This window comes from Condylura cristata, unplaced genomic scaffold (genome assembly GCF_000260355.1).
Source record: "Condylura cristata isolate star-nosed mole 26May11 unplaced genomic scaffold, ConCri1.0 scaffold00001, whole genome shotgun sequence".
NCBI lineage: Eukaryota > Metazoa > Chordata > Mammalia > Eulipotyphla > Talpidae > Condylura > Condylura cristata.
This window is the reverse complement of record NW_004567102.1, coordinates 50,644,769-50,670,581: the sequence shown is the minus strand read 5'-3', so window position 1 is coordinate 50,670,581 and position 25,813 is coordinate 50,644,769. Positions and strand designations below refer to the sequence as shown.

At 40.4% G+C, this 25,813-nt stretch overlaps 1 protein-coding gene across 1 annotated transcript in view; it reads right to left on the bottom strand.

Moving 5' to 3' along the window:
- The window catches only part of SOBP (sine oculis binding protein homolog (Drosophila)), a 163,557-nt gene that overhangs the window by 100,573 nt on the left and 37,171 nt on the right, over positions 1–25,813 (bottom strand). The window contains exon 4 of the mRNA XM_004674073.2: positions 19,399–19,550. Within this exon, the coding sequence (XP_004674130.1) occupies positions 19,399–19,550 (152 nt within the window). The remainder of the gene's footprint in view (positions 1–19,398; positions 19,551–25,813) is intronic.

The window sequence follows — 25,813 nt, the reverse complement described above, 5'->3', positions numbered from 1 at the left end:
CACTAAAAGAGAGTGTGGACGAAGCTTTCTAACACCACTTTCAGTATGAACAGTCCAGGAGGTTTGCAGAAAAGTACTCAACCCTCCAAACGTCTGCAGGAGCCCTGTCTATTTTCTCCTTCTCTTCACCCTTTATGTCCTGCAGACTTCTTCATGATACAATCCGAAGACAAAATGTCAAAAGCCAATTTTTAAGCCATGTGATATGGTTTGACATGTTCCTATGAAGTTCATAATATTTCAACACGTTAGAAGATAATGTGCACGGGCCCTCCCTGGTGGCACAGCGGGTTAAAGCACAGCACTAAGAAGCTTAAGCCACTTCCACATGAGTTCGATCCCTGCCTGCCCCAGAGGAGATCCACATGGCGTGGCAGACCTCTCCTGACCGCCCGCTGCTCCGCTCAGCAGTGTACTTCGTTGATCTGCCTGTTCTGCTCGACACTCTGTTCCTGGTGAATCCTCTCAACCTCTGCATCTTTGGCCTGTACCCAGTTCTGTATGAATAAATAAATAAATCTCTAAAAAAAAAAAAAGATAATGTGAGCATGACAAAAAGGGTTATATGTTTGATTTTTTTTTAATATTTTTTTATTTATTATTTGTGCATACAGAACTGGGGTACAGGCCAGAGGCTCAGGGGCGGTGAGAGGCTTCACCAGAGACAGAGTGGGAAACAGAACAGGCAGATCGACGAAGTACACTGCTGAGGGGAGCAGCGGGCGGGTCAGGAGAGGTCTGCCTCGCCATGTGGTCACCTCCGGGGCAGGCGGGAATCGAACTCATGCGGAAGCAGCTTTAGATTCTCAGTGCTGTGCTTTAACCTGCTGCGCCACCAGGGAGGGCCTATATGTTTGATTTTTAACGTGTGACATGTGGGGTGCTCATTCCTGATTCAGATCCCTTTTTCTCTCCCTCGCTGTCCTTAGCATGTTTCTGTGCACCCCATTTCCTGAATTTACATTTTGGGCTCCATCCGAAGGTGTGCTCACTCTGCATAGTGCCTGGCCCTGGGCTGGGAAGTCACTCCAAGGCCCCCAGTTTTTCTCAGCCACATCTGTTTCAGCATGCCTCCTCACATAGCATCATTTGTTTAGCTGTCGGCCTTCCCATTCAATTGTGAAAGCCTTCAAGGCAGAGACCTCTTCTTATTTATCTTTGTATACCCCTCCACAGAACAATGCCCAGCACACTGTGGACACTGAATAAATGGGTAAGCGGATAAATGTGCCCCACGGGGTCAATTTCCACACACAAGCACAGGAAAACTCACACACTCAGGCATTCTTCTGAGCAGAAACCACATCTCAGATTTCTGTGTTCCCTGGCACCCAGCCCCGAGACAGGTCCCAGCCTCTAAGGACCTGAGTTGCTCTTTCATTCACTAGTGCCATGACAGATCTATACCCAAACACGTGTTTCTACACTTGTCTCCAACCTTTCACGTCTCCCACCTACCCCCACATCCTGGTCCAAGCCCAGTGGGGCAGGTTAGGCTGTCCACTGTCTTGCCAACAGCTGCCCCTGGGAGGGGCTGAGAAACAGACCGAGTTGCAAGCAACCAGCTTCCTCCCTGTAGCCACTTAGTGCAAGTTCAGCATTCCAGGTGTGGAAAGCAGCAGTCCCAGGGGTGCCCTGGACAGAGATGAGTGAGGTCTCTCAGTCCAGTTCTTCTGCACAGCAACATGGCGGTGGCGACCACTTGCTGGGTCCTTGGATGTGCCTGGCTAACTGTAATAATCACTCGGACGCAGGGTTGATTCACTATGCCGCCCCTTCTCCCTACATACCAGAGAGAAATAAATTGGGAGGCTACACCACCACTCCAAGCACTGACCAAGCGTTTAGCCAAAACCTTGGCCCAGGGGATGCCAAGCATTTCCTTATTCAGGGATGAATTACATGGTCACAAAAAAATTAAATGGAACTGAGGTGTATTACAGGCTAAGTGGCTACACTGGAAGTGTAAAGGAAGTGAGCAGAAGGGCGTGCATGGGGAGGGGAATTCTGCTTGTGGAGAAACGGAAATGTCCACTTTAGCTCCACTTCTGATTACTTTGGTGTTTGTGTATTTTCTTCTCCCATCACATTTAATATGAAGTGATGCCCCGTATGAAATACAATCAGGCATTTAAACTTTTCATCTGACTCTTCTTGTATTTCTATTTAATTCTGGTTGTCTTGATTCACGTTTCAATAAATACAAATAATTTGGATGAATTTCAACCCTAGTAGAGTGCTTAGGAGTATGTCTCTATATAATTAATAAAGTATTATTATAAATAAAATGTATAAAATAAAATCATTGATAAAATAAATATTTGACTTATAATTAAGTAAACAGTTATCTATTTTAATAGCTTACTTTTATATACATATATATATATACACACACATATATATGTATATATATATATATATTTTCTTTTCTCAGGTGTGGTCCCCATAGAATTTCCGCCAATTCACCTGTGCACCATCACCGTATTCCCTATGCTCTTCTGCCTTTGTTTTGATCTCTCTCCCTCTCCTCTCACTCACAGAATGTCTCTGATTTATAGTTGTTTGTTTATTTTTGCTTTGTTGTGTTTTTCATTTTTTTCCTCTGATCCCTTATTTGGTTCCTCTATATCTGGAACTTTGGAGTCCAATTCTCTTCTACTTATTGAATAACAGGATACAGGAAAGTGAAAATGATACCACTAGTACTAGGCACAGCCATAAAATTGGGGATTTCTTTTTTTTCAATATTGACTTAACAGTTAGCTTTGAAGTACCATCAGAGCCACAGCAGTGGTGTATGCTATGATTCTGTGTCCGATCCCCAAATTCCTCATACTCCACATGCTCCCAACAGCACCACTTGAACCAGAAGAAGTCATCACACCAGGCATGGACCCCGGACGTGAGTCCACCTTCTTTCTCTTCCACTCACCTGGAGTCTACCTCTCCCCGCCTCTGGAATGTGCCTCATCAGTTGTGCAGTGTAATACAAAGGGGGAAATGTTTCTCCAGCCCAGAAACTCATCAGCTGGAAGCCTGAAGCATGACATCTGAATACCTCACTGCCAGCGCAGGCCTAGCTCACAACTGCTGGACACAACCATTAGCAACCTGCTTGCACGTCCAGGCTGCCTCAGTGGCTTAATACCTGCACTGTGCATTAGACCATCTGCCAGATTCTGTCCCATACTTTCTCCCTGGCCAACTACAAAGGTTACCCCTGTGTGTTAAGAGGCAGGGTACGCTTTCATTACATTGTTACCAGTGCTTTGGTTTTATTAATGGTTCTTTCCTCAACATTTCCTCAACATATTTGTACATAGTGTAGTCCAATGAAAATATGTTTAATCCTCTATGTCAATTCTTCTAAAGTTCGGCATTAGCCTTTTATAAAGATCAGTTAAAGAGTGAACTACATATATATTTCCTGTGAAAAAGGGATAAAGTTTGATTATCAGCATTTTGTTTCATATGTTTTTATCTGCTTTAAACATGTTTAATGTAGCCACAATTGTCAAAGCTATTTTTTTATTCTAGGCAAGAACACAACTGCATCCTTTTCCTGTGGGACCAAGCTCCCCTCAATAGGGGTGCAGTGGGGCAGCCCATAGCTGCAATGACGAGGGTGGAAATGCTATGTTCCCGATGCTAGCTGGCAGCTCAACAGAAGCAGCTGGTGTCAGGTCATTGCATCTCTACACTGCAAAGCAGGATTTGGGGACAGGTAGGGTGGGAGGAGATAACCCTCTGGGTGTTCAAACATAAGCACTATGTAAAAGTAGAAAACTCCCCCTCCTTCCTGTCTTCTACTACCAAGTAAGCTATCAGCATATTAAGTGACATTACTCCTAAAATAAACCCCTGGGATGGAATGCTATTAACTGTATGCTGAGGAATATCATCTACTCTTAATCCGAAGCAAGGTTTTCTTCCTTACCTTCAGTCATTTATTTCCTCAAGGGTCTGTCTGGAGGGAGCCAGCCAAACTCTAAGTGAGTTACTTAGAATTTTGAAAAGCCAAGCAACTTACTTTATGCAAGATTATATCTGGTCATTTTTACTTAGGTTTATGTTGAATGCTAACTCAAGATACAATACTGTTTTTGTCTCAGAGGGCATTTCTCAAATGGCTACCAGCAAACTTTGCACGTTCTGTCATTCTTCAGTCTAACTTTTCTCAAAATGAAGATAACAGGAGCGCCCCCATGTAAAAGCTGGCAGCAGATCTGGGCATGTGAGGGCAGAGGTGTGTGTGGGGGGGAGAACCACCACAGCACCGGGGTGTCTTCAAAAAAGGCTGGAGGCTTTCTTGCCCCAGTGACTTCCCAGGTCTCAGGTATGCTAACGATTTGTAGTAACACTGCCAGAATATCCCACTTTATTCTCATCATGTGCTCTACACCTTCACATTTACGGTATTTAAGCTTCTCAGATTTGCTCCAGCTGATTTTTCTTGGAGATTCCAACCGCCATTTAAATTGCCTCAAATCCCTATTAAAATTGCTCTACATCAAAAATACAGCACAGAGAGACCACACCCAGCTCTCCACATACTGTGTCTTGGTCCAACACACCACATACGCTATTTTCTAATCTCCTCAGAGCCCAGCTTCTGATGCTCACTGTACGTGGCACCCTGTGTGTTTTCACGATCTTTGGTTGCTGTTTGAAATGTCATCTGTTTGCCCTCTCCATTTCCCTTTGGTCTTTAACATGTCTTCTGAGTTTCCTGAGACAAATTTCTTACTTTTCTAATGGATGCCTTTTTAGTACTAATAAAACTTTCATACTTGTCTGCTTAATCACGCCAGCTTTACTGTCCCCTTTTTACTTTTTTGTTTTTGGCTCAGAGGTATATGAACCATCTGTGCCTCTAAAACAGTTTGCTTAAATAGCCTCCAGGCAGATTTTATGGTTTTTAAGTTTTTTACTTTAACCTTCAGCCTGCTGTTAGCCATTTTCATCACAGTTTTAAAATCAGCCTCTTTTGGAAACAACTGTCACTATATGGGGCTTTCAGAAGTTACTGGCACTGGAGAGGGGGCAACTGACTCCAGCTGAACTGGACTGTGGTTCCCGTTCACAGTCATCTGAGGCAGGTGCAGGTATGATCAGCCTCTAGAAGGGTATTTCCTCTCTGCAGCACCCCGGGGAACAATGCAGACACTTCTCATTTACAGTGTCCATGTCCACATCATCTAGTTAAGACCGAGGAAGATAAAAAGCTTAATGACTTACCTGCATTTTTATTTATCATTACATTTCTATGCAGGTCTCACCATGATCCTCGGTTCTAAATGAGATACCAGGCTGAAACAAAGAATACAAAGCAAGAACATCTAGCAGCCAACCCCAATCCCTTCCTTCCTTCCACACCACTGTGCCATGAGAATCACCCTCTATTATGGAGCCAGATATGCTTTATCTATCCCAGTGGACAGATACACTACTCTGGGGACCTACGTGCAATAAGCATTTTTTATCCTGTAATTTATCATCACCCAAACTTCCTGTCTACACTTGCAGTAATGTTAACATGGCTCTAAAGTTGTCTCTATAATAAAGCCACATCTCTTCCCACCTAGTGGGTTGGGGGAGCAGAATCTGCCTTCTTTGTGACTCTATTAAAAAGTGACTTACCCCTATTTATTTTCAATCACCCAACACATTCTTCAGATAGTAGTTATACTATTCTCTTCTCTCAAATCAGTGCACTCTCATCCAATCATTTTTCTGTTGTCATTACTGTTTTCCTCATATATTGGATATTAAAAATATGTAGGTTCTTCAACAAAAGACATCGAATAGCCAAAACCCTCATGTCTAAGAAAAATCAAAATGGAGGCATTACAATCCCAAACTTCAAGCTGTACTACAAAGCCATAATAATCAAAACTGCATGGTACTGGAATAAGAATAGACATACAGACCAGTGGATTCGAATAGAAAACCCAGATATAAACCCACAAGTTTATGGACACCTAATTTTTGACAAAGGAGCAAAGAAGATACAATGGAACAAAGAAAATTTGTTCAGCAAATGGTGCTGGGAAAACTGGGAAGCTACATGCAAAAAAAAAAATGAAACTAGATCACTGCCTCACTCCAGTCACAAAAATCAACTCGAAGTGGATTAAAGACCTAGACATAAGAACAGAAACCATAAAATACCTAGAAGCAAAGATGGGTCAAACACTACACAACATATACTTCAGTGACATCTTTAAAGACAGAGCACCTAATGCCACAATAGTGAAGGCAAGGGTAAATAGATGGGATTACATCAAGTTAAAGAGCTTCTGTACAGCAAAAGAGACATTACTAAAAACAAACAGACAGCCCACTGATTGGGAAAACATTTTCTCACACAAAAGTAGTGATAAAGGACTGATCACAAAAATATACGGAGAACTGATGAAACTCAACAAAAATAAACAACCCCATCAAAAAATGGGCAGAAGAGCTAAAAAGACACTTCTCCAAAGGGGAAATGCAGATGGCCAACAAGCATATGAAAAAATGTTCAACATCACTTGTAATAAGGGAGATGCAAATTAAAACCACAATGAGATACCATCTCACCCCAGTGAGAATGGCACATCTTCAAACAACTAGCAACAACAAATGTTGGCGAGGATGTGGAGAAAAAGGAACTCTCCTGCACTGCTAGTGGGAATGCAAACTAGTACAACCACTATGGAAAACTGTTTGGAGGTTCTTCAAACTGCTAAACATGGAGCTTCCCTACGACCCAGCAATCCCACTCCTAGGTACCTACCCAAAAGACACAAAAACACTGATTGAAAAAGATACCTGCACCCCCATGTTTATTCTGCTATATTTACAATTGGAAAAACATGGAAGCAGCCCAAATGCCCAAAAGTAGATGACTGGATTAAAAAGATGTGGTACATATACACAATGGAATATTACTCAGCAACCAAAAAAGAGAAACACATGTCTTTTGCAGCAACTTGGATGGAGCTGGAAAAGATCATGCTTAGTGAGATAAGCCAGAAAGAGAAAGAAAAATACCGGATGGTTTCACTCATAGCAGGAGTATAATGGGCCAGGCGAGAAAATAACAAAAATAATGAACAACCATATACCAGAGACATTCTGTGGGGGTGGAGTGGGGAATGGGATCAAAAACGGGGGGGGGGGGGGAGGGAAGTGCACAGGATTATGGTGATGGCACACGGGTGACTTTGTGATGGGAAACCCACAGGGATTACAATTGAGATGGGGGGAAAAATGTACAAAATGATGTAAAAATAAACTGTTATAAAAAAAATAATAAAAAAAATGTAGGTTCTTACTATAATTTTGATTGTTGTTATTCTTTACAAAAAGCTCCTTTCTTCAGGAGTTACAAGCTGTCAATACACTCCCGGAAATTAATTAGTATTAATGTGAGTCCATGGCTGAATGAGAAGTCAGGAAAGGCAGGTAAGCAATAAATCCCCAAGGATTGGTGAATGAATGCATGAGTGAATGGACAAATGTATAATTGGGATTACTGTTACCGGGAATATTTATTTGTTCAATTTCATATTTGCAGAGTTCCATTCCTTCACAAAGAAGGCCAGGATCAGAACTCATGCTGCTATGTCCCCAGTCTACTAAGCTCTTACTTCCCTCTCGCCATAAGATTACCTGTTCATTGTTCAGCTTTCAGAACAAGAACTACTTCCTCAGGGAGGCATCCAGCTCTCCTGACCAGCCCCCATTAGCAGCACCGTCATAGCACTGGACACAGTGGCAATTTCACATTTGTGCTACAATTTTAATAGAGGTTGCCTCCCACTGGACTATATAGGCTTTACACCAGCAGGATCCAGGTGTTAGTTGGCCATTGTATCTCTAATGACTAATAGTGCCTGCCACATAGTAGCTATTCAACAAACATTTGTTGAAAAGTGAATTAATTACTAATAACAATTAGCAACTGAAAGTTGCAGCTTTCAAGGTCTCTATTCCTCCAGTCACTTGAACTTGATGCATCAGCTTCAGACTAGATCACAATTTATTTGAGTATTCCCCCATTTTTCTCTGTGGCTGACAGAGTTTCAGCCGCAGGGAAAGTAGCTTAGATGTGTGGGCAGGCAGGCTAACTTTTAATGGTAGTCGCATCCCATCACTCATCCAGTTTCAGATCTCTGCCTCTGCACATGCAATATGGTTCTTGGCTAACATCTCTCAGGCCACTTGCACATGAAACTATAGGTTAGCTGCTTTTCTAACTGCATCATTGTTCCTCTTCATAAATGAGCAAAACTAACAGCCAACCCCAGTCCCTTTGTCTTAGTTCTGTGTAATCTCATGTTCTAGAGAATCCAAAAAGAATAGAAAGAGTCAGCATTTTGGTCCTGGTACTAAAGCCAAACATTCTAATAATCAGATTTGTCAAAGCAGCTGGTCCTGAGTAGAAGAGATAGTTCATCTGAGGCTCTATAATGAATGTTAACCACATTTTATATCTTTCAATCCACACTTAGATTCCAGATTCTTTCTTCCACATGACAAAGGTAAATGATAATAACAGTCATGGCATAAAGAATTCAACCTCAGGAAATAATCTCTCCTTCTCTCTCATGACATTTGCTGGAACTTACCATAGCCATCACTTTGACCTCTTCCTTCTTTTAAGAATGTCCAGATTTTCATTCCACCGTTTACTCTCCCCCATGCAACCTCCCATGGACTTCAGAGGAAATGAACCCAACTCCCAGCTGGCTTCAATGAATTAGAATATCCATGCCCTTGTCACAGTCCCCAGTTCAGGCATGAAAATGTGACCTAAGCGGGCCCTCCCTGATGGCGCAATGGGTTAGGATGCAGCACTGCAAGGAAGCAGAAGTCCTTTCAGTGTGAGTTCGATCCCCGCCCCAGAGGTAAGCCACATGGCGCAGCAGACCTCTCCTGACCCACTCGCTGCTCCCCCCAGCAGTGTACTCCACCATTTTGCCTGTTCTGCTCCCCACTCTGTCTCTAGTGAATCCTCTCACCCCCTGCAACTCTGGCCTGTACCCCAGCACTGTATGAATAAGTGAATAAATCTTAAAAAAAAAAAAAAAGAAAGAAAGAAAAAGAAAATGTGACCTAAGCATAGATAATGAGTAATGAGTGTGAATTTCAAGACTCATACTTGGAATGTTAGAATACTTGCCACTCTGTCTACTATTGGATGTGAACAAGGAGGTGTGTAGCCATAATTGCTACTAGAACCATCCCATGACCTCTGGGGACCTTGTCTTGGGATACAGTCAACATTCTACACAGAAGAACACAGAGATGGGAAGAAAGGAATTCATGATAAGACTACAGTTCTACAAGATCAAACAACCCCCAAAACTGTCACTTAGGGTTTTACAGTTCCATCAGCTAAAAGATGTTTTTTAAAGCCCTCCCTGGTGGTGCAGCAGGTTAAAGCACAACACTAAGAAGCTAAAGCCACTTCAGTATGAGTTCGATCCCCACCTAGGAGGTGACCCATATGGAGCAGCAGACCTCTCCTGACCTGCCTGCTGCTCCCCTCAGCAGTGTACTTCATTAGTTGGCCTGTTCTGCTCCCTGCTCTGTCTCTGGTGAATCCTCTCACCATGCCTGTGCCTCTGTCCTGTACCCCAGTTCTATATGCATAAATAATCTTTTAAAAAAATGTTTTTTATTGTTTACATTGACTTGGGTCTCTTGCTCTATGCATTCATAATACAGCCTATAAGTAATGACCTCTTAGACTAGAAGGGTCTTCAGAATAATTCTTAACCCAATCGTGTTCCCTTCGAGTTACCATCTCCTCTTTATGATGTCACTTCTAGGGATAGAGTTTAAAAACGTCTGTAAATGCTGTAAGTCTTCCAGCCCAAGTCTTGAGCTCTATGTGAAGCTTGCCTTCTGAGGCCATTGCCTCCCCCATGGGGTTGGATGCAAGCCCCACTGACCCCACAGAAATTAAACTACCATGAGAGAACATTTAACCAGCAATGTCCACCCTCAGTTTATTTCCTCCCACACTTTGCCTCCCTCCTCCCCGAGAAAAAGCTAAATTGGTTCAACACTCTTTTGCTCCTGGGAGACGTTTCATAACTGTGAATGAATAATTCAGTGAGTATGATATTTTTAATTTTCTGTTGCCAGACACACCCAATTTTGATGGAAATGCTGTTGCCTTTCTTACTCTCCAAATCCCCTCTGCATCCAAGATCCCAAAATGTATTACTTCTTTAACATACATCCAACCAACAATGAAAATCAGATTGTGCTGTGCACTCGATCCAGCCCTTCCAATAATGCCGTAACATTTCGGATAAAACCCCAATTATTCCCTCTCTGATCTACATGATCTGACCCTTAGCCTCCTTGATCACTACATGACAGACACTCTAAGCTTCTCAGTATTGTTCAAAAATGACAAGCCCATTGCTGCTTTAGAATCTCTGCTTTTCACTTGCTCCCTCTCCTATTTAGAACCCTTTTAAGCTCTTCACATAACTAGCTCCACCACTTCACTGTGTCCCTACCCACCTATCACGTCCTCAAAGATAAGTTCTGTGATCACCAGGTACAAAACAGCACCGTAGCACTCTCTATCTCCTTTTTTCATGGAATTTATCACCACCTGAAATTGTAGCACATGTGTGCATTTTTAAACTTATATATTATCTAATTCCCTAGGCAACAGATTGTAAGTCCTTTAAGGCAGACTTTTCTCTTATTTAATAATGTCTCCAGAAAACTTACAACAGATATTGTAGAGTTTTTGTTTTTTTTTTTACTTTTTAAAGGAATGAACAAATGAATAAATAAGTCATTTCTTTTTAAATGTGATTGAAATTAAACAGAAAAGCAACAGCGGCACATGTCTCCATTTGGACAAATCCCCTTGTCTTCAACTATTTGCCAACCTTTATCTTACCTACTCCTTGGTCTCTGTGACTTTAAATCCTTTGCCACTAACAGCTAAAACTCCTTCAACTTATGAAACGTACAATCCTACAGATGATCACAGAAATGTCAAAGATTCTTCTTAAAATAAAAAATCAGTGTGCAATCATAGAACTATTCACCATATTTTAGATAACATGAAAACACTGTATTGAAACATTACAAAATAGCATTCTCATTTATGGGATCCATACAGAAACCACCACTTTATCATGGAATGCTTGATAAAAGGCCTGTGAAGCAGTCAAGTAGTTATTATACCTCAAAATTTCTAGTATCTACTAAGCTCCCAAAATACACTTATTGGGGCAGGAGCCAACTCTCATAATGCTAATTAGCTAATCAAGAAAGTAAAACAACTAAGAAAGTTTAAGTCAGTGTGACAAAAATCTGAAATGAAATCTTTGATTTATGTCATAAATTCTACCTCACTGGGGGGAAAAATCACTTCAAAGTCAAGGCAGTTGTTGGTTTTTTCTTTTTTTTTTACAATCAAAAGTAGTTAAATGCTTTTAAATACATTTCAACATATTTATAAAGAAATTTTCCAACATGCTTCTAAAGCTCTCTCATAAATCAGTATAATGTTTCCAAAGCACATTTGGAAGTAAAAAATTCATATCTACTAACTATATTTTCCTCTATTAGAAGATGAATTAAGCAGAAAATACATTAATGTCTGAATTTATAATAGGCGTTGTTAACCCTTAACCATAGCAAACTAATGAGGAATATTTTATCACAGAAGGATTAATCAGAGCTCTCTAACATTGAATTTCAAGGATTTAATCATGAATGGATTTTATTCCCCATTTAGCTTTCATCATGGGGATCCTTTATAAAGATACCACACCTTAGAATATAACTCTTTGAGCTTAATCTTGTTGCTTTAAAGAAATGTTATTTTAAATAATAGTCCATAGCTTTTAAAAAAAATTATTCTCACAGAAGCTACGATTATGATCAAAGGTGGGCCAAATTATGTCAAAGGTGGGCCAAATTCAGCTCACACATTGAAGAAATACAAGTACAGACATAGTGAGTCTGGAGCCTAGAGCCCACGAACCCTCTGTTAGCTATGAGGCAGCAACACAATTCTGGGTGGTGATGATTACTGGACATTGGCTTCCATCCCTGGCCATTGATTATCTCTACCTTTGTTAAAGGCTACAGGAGTTGCATTTAACTAGAGTGCTCAGTAAATTGCAGCAGAGTTCAAGCATCTTTTATGGATTCATTAAACCATTGATCTGCCTTCTAGTGCTTGTAGTCATGCCCAGCTCTGGCCCACAGCCTGTGTTTACAAAGAACGCAACAGACTGATGTTTGTAACCTCCAAAGGCAGTCTGTCAGTGGACATTAGCTTCCACTGAGTGCAGGCCATCTAAGAGTGGGTCATAACACAGGGAATTTCCCACCGCTGGTGCAGAAATTAAGTAGCCATCTGCAGCAAGATTTTCTTTATTCCACCCAAATTTGTGATAAAACAAAGAGTAAAAAGCGCAAGGAACAAAGAATTACATGTGGCTTGTCCAGTTCACACTTTGACTTAAGTATACAAAATCTGTCCAGAGGTACTGAGTGGGGGAGAAATCAAAATCACCACGGTGTGCCTATAGTTTGCATTCCTGCATATGGCCCTCATGAGTATGCTTGGTTTTGTGACCAGACATTGCAAAAGTGTATGAGCAAAATTCTGGATCCAAAATATTACCTAAAATATCTCAAAGCAAACCACCTGGGCTGTCTCTGTGTTCATTTATTTAGCTATTTAACATTCTTAACAAAGCATTTAAATGAACAAAGCATAGCTATAATCCCAGGAAAAAAACACATTCTCTCTCTTGGTTTTTCTGGACAGTGCTCTTAGAAAGAGCCCCCTAGCCCGGTCTTTATTAATACCTCATGTATTTAATTTTTAAAGTCAGACACAAAGAATAACCCTGAGCTGGACATAGCTTATGATGGAGAAACACATAAAATAACCCATTAGATAATTCTTTAAATGCTCATTCTTCAGATAAACCTGAACACTGTGAACAGCAAGGTGAGAACTTGGCAAATGCAAGTGACTAGATCGATAAGACGAATGCATGTCCCAAATAACTAGATCCCTTCCTGATCATTTGTTTCACCGAACTGCCCACTGCCCAAACAGACAGCTGGACTATGAACTCAAAGCACGCACATTCATCACTCTGCAGCCGCAGTCACGAGAACACAATGTAGCTGATGCAATCTGACACTGTGGTTAATGTTAAAAGGGAGCGTGCCTTTGAGATGGATTGGATAATTACCAGCAGTTGAGATGAGAAAAACTTGATTTAAGTGTACAGCATTAGCTATCACCAGAAGGATGGTCAAAGATTGACTGTGTCTGAAAATTAACGTTCAAGCATACACATCAATAGTCCTGTGTATTGCTCCCAGGGGGCTGGATTCAGATCCATAAAAATCCCCCCTCTTTCGGGGGGGAAGGGAGGGAAATGCACGGGACTATGGTGGTGGCACAGGGGTGATTTGGTGATAGGAAACCCGCGGGGATTACAATCGAGATGGAAAAAAAAATGTGCAAAAGGATGTAAAAATAAACTTTGTAATAATAAAAAAAATATCCCCCCTCTTTCTTCTGCTCACTGAAAAGAAATATTGAACAAAGATGGGGACTTAAAGCTATTTGGAGTTTTGATCACTTTTTCACATTTAACCTCAAATGTCTAATGCTATTCAGAATTTGACATCAATTCTGGGTAGTTGGCTAGAATTATTCTCTCATAACCTTCATCAAAAAGTAGGAGATATTATTCCTGTCTTTCAGAACAAAGTCACTTGCCCCTTTTGCTTCATGTTCAAGAATCTCTTAGGCCAGTGGTACTCAAATGGTGTTTAGTGTTCTGATAAACATGAAGATACATGCCTGCCTGTCAGCCTTCTGATGGCTTTCCAGGGCAAGACGCTCCACTTGGCTTGCAGGACCTCTGCCTTTTCTGGCTTCCTGCAAGAAACTAGGCATCACTGGTCAGAATGTTCGTCCTCTAATCCCATCCCAAATATGCTTCAAGGAACTAACACCCTTTCACCTCTGCTACAGCATTTTTGTAGGTCCTCAGTTGCAGTAGCTCATCAATATTCCATTTCAAAACACTACAGAACATAAAACTGGGTTTGCTGGGTTTGCTATTCTATCCTCCAAAGCTTTCCGAGGACGCCCCAGTTTGAGAGGGAACAGGAACTCAGCCGCTGGCCTGCAAGACTAGAGCCAGGGAGTAGTATGCCACTTTGATGCAGCCTGTGGGTGAGCTTAAAGCACAGTTCCAATGGGTACTATCGGGCTAAAGCAATCACCCTGAAAGCCAGCGTGCAGGTAGACATCTCTAACAGGCTCACTGGTGCTCCATGAAAGCAAAGTGAATCCACAGGAAGAACTCTGGAACTCCCTGGGTAGGTGCATTCATTTACACAACAAAAATATTTGTAAGCAACTAGGAAAAAGGAGTCAGTGGCCTGAGCTTCAGGCAAGCATGGGACATTAATTACAAGTAATTTTTTATTGTCCTTTCCCAAGCCTTCATGAATGATGACCATTCTGCAAATTAAATCTTGCAGGTGTTTAAAGGGATAAAAGTAGCCAGGTCACTCACTAGATTAACAAGGCAATTGTTACACATTTCTTCTGCACTACTAGGTTCTATAACTAAGTGAGAAGCTGACTCTTTCTGGGATATGGTCAAGTTTAATAAAATGACCAATAGTCTAAATAAAACATTATTTCAAATCATATGATGATTCAAGCTAATTAACAACAGGTTCTTCCAAAAGTAGTACCTTCAAAGAAAAGATTACTTTGTATCTGGTAACACTGTTTGAAAGTAAAATAATACAGTAGGGAGCCTCCCGGGTGGCCAAGGGGTTAGGTCTCAGTGCTATCACTGCTAGAACTGAGTTCAATTCCTAGTCAGGGAGTTGATCCACGTATGGCGCAGCAGACCTCCTGTCTCGCCCGCTGCACCTCTCAGCAACATACTTTGTCCATCTGTCTGTTCTGCTCCCCACTCTGTCTCTGGTGAATCCTCTCACCCCTTGCATCTCTGGCCTGCACCCCAGTTCTTCTATGCAAAAATAAATAAATCTTTTAAAAATTAAAATAATACTATAAAACAGTATTTCCCTCATAGCATATGTTATCATTACTAGGAGATCTAGTGACATAACCTGCAAATGTTATCTCTGTCTACATAACCTCTTTATTTTTAATTATTCCTTATCTCTTATTCTGATAGGCTTATTTCCACTGTGGTCTGTTGGGGGAAAGCAATGTTATGATACTGAAGAAATATTTCTATCTATTATTGTCTCAGATTGTGTCAAAACTAGAACAAGGAAGCAAAACTTTGGTGCTCCCAGGAATTTATGTCCTTTACTAAAGACACTAAAGTACCAATGTCACTAACCCATGAACACAACAAATTTGAGATGTGAACAAGGAAAGAAAATACCCTCCCATTATCTGGATGGCCATTTGTCTTAAGTTTCAATTTCCTGCTTGATTTGTAGACATTAATTTACACAACAGGATATTTCCCGTGTAGAAGGAAAAAGATCAAGCACAAGATATTCTGAAATGACTACTACTGGCAGTCTTGTTTGTTACTCTTATTTTTAAAAAATCCTGAGTGAATCACTAAGCTAGAAGTCATACTCTAATTGTGGCCTCAAAAAGGGGCTTGGTAAGGCGTGAGCTATCAGTTCCCTGAAAGGCCTCTAGCACTACAAGTAATGAGATTGACATCCCATTGTTCAGCCAATGCCCAAAGCCTACAAAAGTATTCCCATCCATTGTCTCAAACCCTCACAGCCAGCAATTGAGCCTGTTGGGGATAAAGATTCTATAAAAAAAAAAAGTTATTAATTGACACTATACACTGCTTGGAGCCAACATTCTGAAACGTGTAAGCTAGTAGTTAGGTTCTGTAAGTGAATACAGCTGTGAGTCATAGCACTCTCCTCACTGTCCTTTTGAAGAAAACCTACATGTATGTAGCAATCCAAACAACTCTTGGGTAAAATTTTAAGTTTGGTTTAAATTATAAGCTATGTGCCATAAAGGGCTACCTTGGCTTCGCTCCATCCCACCTCACTTCATAGCACCTGGTTTGTGAGCCAGGGATGTGACAATTCCTAACCTAGTCTATCAACAGCACAGAAACCCAAAGAGAAAGAAGGTTGGAAACGCAAATGAAATTTAAAGAGCCAGTTTTCAGTGGGCCTTCATTTTGAGAGTGGGGCTATTTTTATACTTATTTTTAGCAACAAATCCATTCCTACCTCTATACCCAAGCATTTGCAAAGAGGATAGCAGGAGAACCACAGGCACAGCTGTCCAATTTACATTCACAAATGCAGGTGTTGCTCAGACACAAAACAGAGGTCAGCTGAATACTGCTCCTAATTAGCTACCTTTCTACTAGGATTTTTCTTTGTAAAGCTATGCATGCAATTTAGGTTCAACTCAGAGACCATTTTTAGATCCCAGCATGCTATCTACCAAGAAGCGGGCTGTCATTATAAAGCATAATTTACAGCACAGTTAATTTTACATGTTTTTTTTTTTTAAATCTACATTCTACCTAAGGCAAAATTCTGTTCTGTATACACATTATCCTCTCTGCTTTCCATCCTTCTCAATGTTTAAAACTTATGGAATGTAGTCAGAAAATCTTTTACGTGTGAGTAAGAAGAATTTGCCCTTTTTCTAAGATTAAGAAAGCTCACAATTTTAATAATGAGGACTAAGGACTTTGTTAAATGATACAAGAAGAGAAGTTGCTTTTTTGCCATTGCATTCAGTGAGGAACACCCTGGGGCTCATTACAGCAGTTCTTAGAAATGGCAGGATGGAGACTGGTATCTAATACAATCCATTAGGAAACCCAAGCACTAAATGAAATGACCACAAAATTCTATCAGTTAACAGAAATGCAGCAGCTGTACATGTTTATTGTAATACAATAGGCTATTATTACAGAGATAACACTCATAAAAAAAAAAAAAAAAGAATCCAGCAAGGGGTATGACCAGTTTATTTCTCTATTTGAAAATATGAGAAAGTACTGTGTAGCAGAGCTTTAGCATACCTATATATAAGCATGGAAATGGCAGAGATAGGCACTGTATGTGCACTAAATGGGCTACCTTCAAAGTCACTGGCTACACTTAAGCCACTTGCAGGCTCTGCAGGATATTCAACATCTAGCCCAAGGGGGACCCTCTCTGACTAGAGACTAAATCTAGGACTTAAGTCTCAGCGCTATCACTCTTTCATCACTGCAGCGTCTGTCCCTGGCCAGGGAGTGACCCACATATGGCACAGCAGACCTCTCCTGTCTCGGCCATTGTTCCCTTCAGTATTTCAGCAGATCAGGTGTTCTGCTCCCCACTCTGTCTCTGGTGAATCCTCTCACCCCCTCCTCCCTACCTCCTGTCTACATTCCAGTTCCTGTATCCATAAATAAATAAAAATGAAATCATTAAAAAAAAAAAAACTTACCCCAATGGCCCTTTGAATAGTGAAAAGTAATGGTTCCCCTCTCCTTGCTAATTTTACCTACTCAAAGTACTCCAAATATTACTTCTTATCTTAGCTCCCAGTTATCCATTTTTCAAATTGTATGTTACAGAAACTGAAATTCCCATTTGACCTTAAATTTTACAATGAACCAAATATATAGAAGTCTCTGTGTGTGTGTGTGTGTGTGTGTGTGTGTGTAGTATTCTGGGCTGATTTTCCAAGTTGAATCAGGTGTCTTTCTTCAAAGGCTTCCTAAAGTAAAATTAATTTGCAGAGTGTAACATGTATCACCAGGTTTGTGACAAATTCATCTTGCATAATTTTATTCACTACAGGCAGTCCATCACGATTCAGACCCATAACCATTCAAAATCAGAGAAAGACAAAAACCCTTGTACTATAGCCATCTTCTGGGATGGAATGCAAAGTATTCTGTTGTGGTAAGTAGGCTTTGAAGACAAAAGCACTGGATCCACTCCTGCAATTGTTACCCCAGTGCTCAGCATTCAAAATAGGAGCCCCTGGATCTCAGAGATCATTGTAATCCCCCCATACTAAAGCAAACACATGTCTCCCATGTGTTGCTCTAACCACCCTCCCCCCAATGCCTCACTGGCCCCTCTCAAGGGAAAGTGAACAATTATTGATGTCCTAAAAGAATTTCAAACAACTTCCTTATTTGCTTCTCTGTTCCAGTGAAGATTAAGAGCCTAATTCTTAGAGCCTGCTCCTAAAATTCTACTCCAATGAATTCTACAGCCTAATTCATTTGGCATTATGGTGTGGGTTTTTTTGGGGTGGTTTCGGGGTGGGTTTTGTTGTTGTTGTTATTTTTGTTCTTTTTTTTCTTTGGCAGAATAATGTGACCCAAATTTCAGGAGATAATTTGCTGCAACAGTGCTTCTAGCAATGCAGTGAGCCTGAGATTAGCATTTTAGGACTGAAAATGTCAGGCTTTAAAAAATAATAGTAATTGTTTGCTTCAAGGAAGGACAGAGTTTGAGCTAGTGTTATGGAAATGGAAATGCTTAGCAAAAGGCCCATGATTTTATAAATTAAGGAAGCATTACAGATTAATGAAAAATAATCAAGAACTAGCAATTTACCTCAATAATTGGTAACAAAATGCTATAGCAGTTCTTTAAAGACTAAGAAATTAACTGTGTGATTGTAAAAAGTCATGCATTCCACTTCCCATCAATGGTGGTAAATACTGTTCTAAAAGGACATTTGCAGATCTGCGATATCTTGAAATAAGCAAGAAACCCTATAGTGGCTGTTCCTGTGTTCACCCACGTGCTTCCCACAAACGCTTGACTGTGTGAACAATGTTGATTCACGTATTGATCATTTCACTTTTTCTCAGTGTAATCATCTTTAATATGAAGGTGTCAAGAGAGATTTGAGTTTTTCTTGACTAGAAAGCGTAGATTTTGGAAATGCAAGAGCAATATTCCAATTGGGAAGAAGTATTAAACTACTGGCCATGCTTCTGTGCCTAGTTTCTTGGCCTTCATAAGAAATCTCTATTTTTTAGAATAAGGAATCTCTTATCTTGGGTGGACTCTAGTCTAAGCGCCCTATGGCTGGAGAGACACGGGAGCTCAGGAAGAGACACCAGCTTGATTCTGTGATCGCCGCGTCCTCATCTGATTCATTCACCCTCTCAGAATTCAAACACCAACACAAGAGAAACTGAAGAGCAGGTTACACATTAAAGGGGGATTCCTTATTCCAAAAGGTTAAATATGACAGAGGAAGAGAACAGGCAAAACAGAAAGAATGAAAGTAAAAGGTGCGCTGTGCGTTCAGCGGGCAGCTACGAGGGCGCATGCGCACAGGGGCTGGCGAGGCCTCCGGCCGCCTCTCTAAGGTGCTCTTACCTTATTTCTCTTGAAGTAGGCTCGTCGGCAGGCTGCAAAGCACTTCTCGCTGCAGAAGCTTTTCACCTCACTTCCCATACTCAGGGAATAGCGCTTGATTCCCACTTTCTGGCACCAGGCACACATTATTTGTACATTTGACACATCATCTTCTATAATAAAAGTATAAGAAAAATGTTCACATCAGAAGCAAACATCCCTTCAAACTTAGACACACCCTGAACTTGACACACTTATTTGAGGTCGGATTTTAATTTCCATTCCTCACTTCCTTTCTGCATATTTGGATAACCCCCCCCCCTTTTGGTGGGAAGGCTGGGGGGTAGGGTCTCTTTTTATGTGTGTGTGACTAGCTAAGTTTCTGAAAGACATCCTTTACTTAAAAACAAGAGCATGACTGCAGAGCCATGAAGTTGCTTAAGGTTTATATCTGATAAAAATACTTAATCAAACCAGGTTCTGTAGTAATGCAGCCTGTTAAAGGACCCATTTCTTCCAAGCTACAGCTGAAAGCTTCCAAGGTCTCCACTGAGCGGGACACCCAGTGCTAATGTACAAATGTGATGCCCTAATGTGAACCTTGACAGTGAGGAGCCAAGCTCAAGCTTGGCACATTCCCTATTACTGTTACATGATATGGGGTGTTGTTTACTCTTGCAAATATATGATTCCCAAGTGATATGGTTAGTCAGAAAAGGAAAGACGTGAAGCCAGGTTCTGCCAATGAAGCGGCATTAGCCTGGCTCACTCAGCAGTCTCCTACATACAGCCTTCCCATGCAGGGGTCCTCAGGGAGACACAGGCCTGATTTAAATTCTATGGCTCTTGAGTCTCTGGATGGAGGCAAAGTAACAAGGATGTCAGTTGGGAGTGGGGTGTCAGCCATTCTCAGACAGATGGGTGGCCCTCCTACCTCCTCTGGGACCCCTCAACATCAGGGGGATGCTTAGAATGATCTCAGGTGGCATGCAAATATTTTTAATACTTAAAATACTGTATTTATTTTTCTTCGTATGAGAAGAAAACAAATTTAGCCAGCACAAGCCCATGTGGGCACAAATTTGACTGCTAAAAAATAAGAAAGATTTTGAAATTGAGTCAATCAATAAAGCATATTAAGTAATTCATGGTGCAAGCGGCAAGAAATTATGACAACAATGTGGTGATACTCAAATGATTGAAGTCTGGGAAATACTGGCTTCTTTGTAGGGAAAGAGACTAAGTAGAAGTCTAAGGACTATTGCTTTGCTGCCTTTTAAGGGCTTTTGCTATAGCCTGAGTTTCCTCAGCCTTACAGTTGACAACCTGTGTGTGCATGTGGCTGGCTGCCACAATTAGCCACATCTTCTTTTCTATGTTTTTGTTTGTTTGTTTGTTTGTTTGTACTAACCCAGACTCATGCTCCAGACATGAATGATAATCACAAAATCCCCAACAAGCTCTGGGATAGGGTTGTGTGATTTCTGAATAAAATCCCTCAAAGTCTAATTGCTAAGCAAGGCCTGGTCCATGACTTGTTGACATATTCATGGTTCTTAGAGTCTGTCATGCAATCACTCCATTTCCAAGCAAAAGATTTGGTTTGAGGCAGTGAGGTCATCAGCCTGCAAAATTAGAAGCAAACTAATTTGTAGTGCAGTGATTAGGCCTTTTTCTCACCCTGAGTATCATCACTCAGAACTAGGTGCAGGATTTGGTTTACCTTAATAAAATAAATACTGTCATCTTAATGACCATTTTTATTTCACAAATTATATATTCTAATATTAGTTATCAAATGAAACACTATAAAAATGACCTTTGATGTTAATCAAATCTTTTTGATAATGTTCTTTAAATGGAGTTAGAACATAAATTCAAATGTCACACAATTACTGCATTTAATAATTGGTTCTGTTAAAAAAAGCTATTATTTATATTTTATATGATTTCTAATATGGCACCTGCCTGATATTGCATATGGCATAAAAATTAATAAAACTCTATTATTTACATTAGAGTATGGAACTTATTTTAATTCTATTAGAAACATTTTTTAAATCTATCATTACTAAACTAACTGGCACTAATAATTTCTATCATTGCCAACAATCAACTGCAATCAATCTTAAATTCCTGAAAAAGAAGATGAGACAGCAGAATTCTCACAAATGATCCACAGGTAATCTGCTTGATTCTGATGAGATCTGTAAGGAAAAAAATTTTTATGGGGGAAATCATTTGCCCTCACAACTCAAAGAGGAGACCCCATTGCCCAAGAATCCATCTTAGTACATGCATCCCATCCCCCTCATTGTTTCCTACCTTTAAGTAGTTTGTTTTGAGAAACAAAATGCAAGCTATTTAATATTTAAGTCTTAGCGCCTTAACTGCAGTGGACTAAAACTGAGATGGCAGCAGGCAGAGAAGAGCTCTGCAATATGCCTGGCTCTTAGCCTGCTCTCTGGCCCACAGGAACGATGCTGGAGGCAAAAGGCAGCACAGGTCTTTCTCAGGCTTCACTCCATCGCCACCAGACAGACAGACAGACAGACCCACTTGTCATTTTTTTAAGGGGAAACAGGATAGTTCCTTACCATAGATCTAGCAAATAAACAAAAGTAAAATTTGAAAGCAGATTATTTGTATAATTCATGTGTGCTAGAAAAAGACATGAGAAAAAGAAATAAAAGAAACGGAGCACTTCCATTTTATATCTGGTGACTGGAAAACTCTTAGAATGGTGGCTAAGCGTCTGTCTTGTTAAATCATTCAATACTCCCATCCACGTTTCATAAAATTCCATTTCATAAAGGCAAACACTTTGAAAAATCCCATTAGATTTCTCCTTCTCTGTCATCAGACTGTTATCAATAGCTATGATCCAAAGGGTCAGCTATGTGGATTATTCCAGAAGTTCCAGAAGACGTTTTCAGACACTCAGATATCCTGGATCTTATAAAAGTCATTTCTATGAATATATTTAAGAACTGTGATTATCTACATTAATTCTGTTAGCTTAAAACATACTACAGGATTCTGTCACCAGACATGAACTGCTGCCCCATTTTAAACAGCATGACTCCACCCCTAAAAAAGTGAACTTTCCTTTCTAAAGTCAAGGGGATTGTTTCATTTCAATAACCACATCTTTCTTTTTTATCTGAAGCCCAGGAGTGATGTGCCTGCTTTACACTGGCAGGCTTTTCTGACTATATTTTATCTTTAACTGCTTTATTTTTAAAAATATTTCTTAAAACTAGGGAAAACTGACCCTCCCTGGTGGCCAGCAGGTTAAAGCACAGCACTAAGAAGCTAAAGTCACTTCAGCATGAGCTTGATCCCCACCCCGGGAGGTGACCCACATAGAGTGGCAGACCTCTCCTGACCCACTAGCTGCTCCCCTCAGCAGCGTACTTTGCCAGTTGACCTCTTCTGCTCCCCACTCTGTCTCTGATGAATCCTCTCACTGCCCCTGTACCTCTGGCCTGTACCCCAGTTCTGTATGAATAAATAAATCTTAAAAAAAAAAAAACTAAGGAAAACTTCATTTCCTGTCTTTTATTTAAATCTTTAGGCTAAAGAGCTGCCACTAGAGAATTACTGTTACCTCAAAGAAGATTCACATAATGGAATTTCCTTATGGCCTTTAAATAGTGTATTTTTCATAATGAACAATGCAAAAAGAAACACAAAATATTTACAGCCTCAAATCACATTCCCAAAGTGAATAGTTTGTATAACATGATACATTTTCATATGATAATATCATATAAATATGCATCAGTCAAAATATGCATGTTTCAATTAATCAAGAAAAGTTTATACTACCTCCTTAGGAATTAATTAAGCAAAATGTTTAGGGCATTTTTCTTCCAATCTAATGTTCAAAGAGTCAAAGAACATCATTCTATTTTACATCCCAGAAGGCAAAGTTCAGAATAATTATTCTTAGATGAAATCAAAATTGTATTTATTTATCATAGCAGAGACACACAAGACCAAGAATTTCTGGAATGCTTTGCTAAAGTTGTTTGAGAAATTGCCTTATCTGGTGAATTTTGAAAATAAGGTGGGCCATTGGTCAGTGTGATATTTGAGGGGCATCTGAATATGTGGTGAACTTGCATACTGACAAGAGACCCCCTTTGCAAAAATCAAGAGAACTTAATGAGGCCCAACTGATGCAGATTTTACAGCCCTCTATAGCTTTCATGGGCATTCATGACTAAGGAAAAAAATTTAAGGTATTTGCTGATGTTGTTTCTCTCCTCCACTATTTCCTAGAAGGTACCTATCCAGACTATAATTTGAAAACAGACAAACTGAAAGGCAGTCTGAAGTGACTCTTCTGCCATGGATCGAAAGTATGGCTTGAAATGAGTCCACTGCTAATCTATTTGTTGGAGCCGCTATATTTAGGAACAGAATAAAGATGTGGCTTGGGAGACAGACTAGAAAACAGGGTTAAAGTGTTCTTTCCTATGGTGATGGCACATGGGTGATTTGGTGAAGGGAAGCCGAAGGGGATTGCAACTGAGATGGAAACATGCACAAAATTATGTAAAAATAAACAATTATATTATACATAGTGTTCTTTCTTCTTTCTGGAATAATTTCATTCTAAAAACTTGAAGGCGATCCTGTTTAAAAGTCTCTATAACATCCTCAGAAGCTCCTGTATAACTCCCTGTGTTTTAGAATTGAACGTACAAGAGATCCAGCGAAAATTGGGATAGCTAAGCCAAAAAGAAAATAATCATAGCTAGTCATCATTCAGTAGTTAGTAGGTCCCAGGTTTGGAGCAAAGTTCTTTGAATTTCTCATTTAAATCTTAATGACAACTAACACCCTCCAAAGCTTGGCTAAACCTAGAGATTCCACAGCATCCATATAAGCTTCCCTCCACAGAAAGGACTAGAAGCTTACTTACACAGCACAGCCCTCCATGACACATAAATGGGTGAAGAAAATGGAATCAAAAAGGACAAAATGTCTTTGAGGAGACAGCTGAAGTATTACTCAATCAATATTTGTTGACTGATTTTTTTAAAGAAAGTTACAGGCTACAGTGCATGCCTTTACTCTGCATCACTAGGAAACATGGATTTGCTGCAAACATTCTGTCTGAACTTGCACAAGCAAGTGCTACTTAAACATTCAATGATGAGACAGAACCAATAACATTGGATCTCTGGAGCAGTCATGCTACCCAAAGGTAAGCAATACTCTCAGCAAGTGTTTCTTTTGAGAGGGGAATATCACAGCATGATATGGGTAAGCTGACTTTCCGTGGGGAAAACAGAAGACCAATAAACTATCCTAACTTCAAAAATTATCCCTCAATTGTTCACTAAGACTCAATTCTATTATTAGAGCATCATTTATTTGGCTAGATATTTCTCACATCCCACTTGCAGATGCCCTGGAACAAGAAGGCTCAATATATATGTCGATAATAACTTATGTTTTAAAATGAGTGATGCTCTCTAAGCAAATGTTTATGCTTTCAGAGAGTGGGGAGAAGGACTGAGGACAAGGTCCCAGTGAGAAAAGTGGAGGGCAGATACGGGAAAGGCTCAGGCACAAGAAGCCTTTGGTCACTCTCTGGCTGGCGTCTGGTCCTGGACATATAACTAGAGCAAGCAAAGCGCAGCCAAGCAAAGGTAAAGCAGACAGAATAAAACCTGGTCTGGCCATAAGGTAGCACAATGTCAACCATTTTCAGAGTGCCTTTTACATGTAACTATAAGCACAGTAGAAGTGGAAGGAGGTGGAATTAATGGCATTAGAAAAGAAGAGCAGCCTCCAGATTCACTTATGAAAGTGTCAAGGGAGTGAACTTTTTTTACACAAATAAGGTAACAGATATACACTGCTTTGCAAACCTCAGTCACCATGATTTAAAAGACAGTATGGTAGAGTTCAGAGAGAGAGAAAGGACACTGCTGAGAGCATTAACACTGCTCCTTCTGGTTGTGTACCATGGGCAAGTCTCTCAAGGGGACAGTAAAGCCTACCCTATCTTTAGCTGTGGCAAAGATCACATGAGAGAAATTAGGCATATTCTACATATAAATGTGTCATCCTTAGAATTATTGCCATTCAGGGCATACCTTAAAACGACTAGCAACAACAAATGTTGGCGAGGATGTGGAGAAAAAGGAACTCTCCTGCACTGCTGGTGGGAATGCAACCTAGTACAACCACCATGGAAAACTGTTTGGAGGCTCCTCAAACTGCTAAACATGGAGCTTCCCTATGACCCAGCAATCCCACTCCTAGGTATCTACCCAAAAGACACAAAAACACTGATTGAAAAAGACACCTGCACCCCATGTTTATGGCTGCTCTATTTACAATTGGAAAGACATGGAAGCAGCCCAAATGCCCAAAAGTAGATGACTGGATTAAAAAGATGTGGTACATATACACA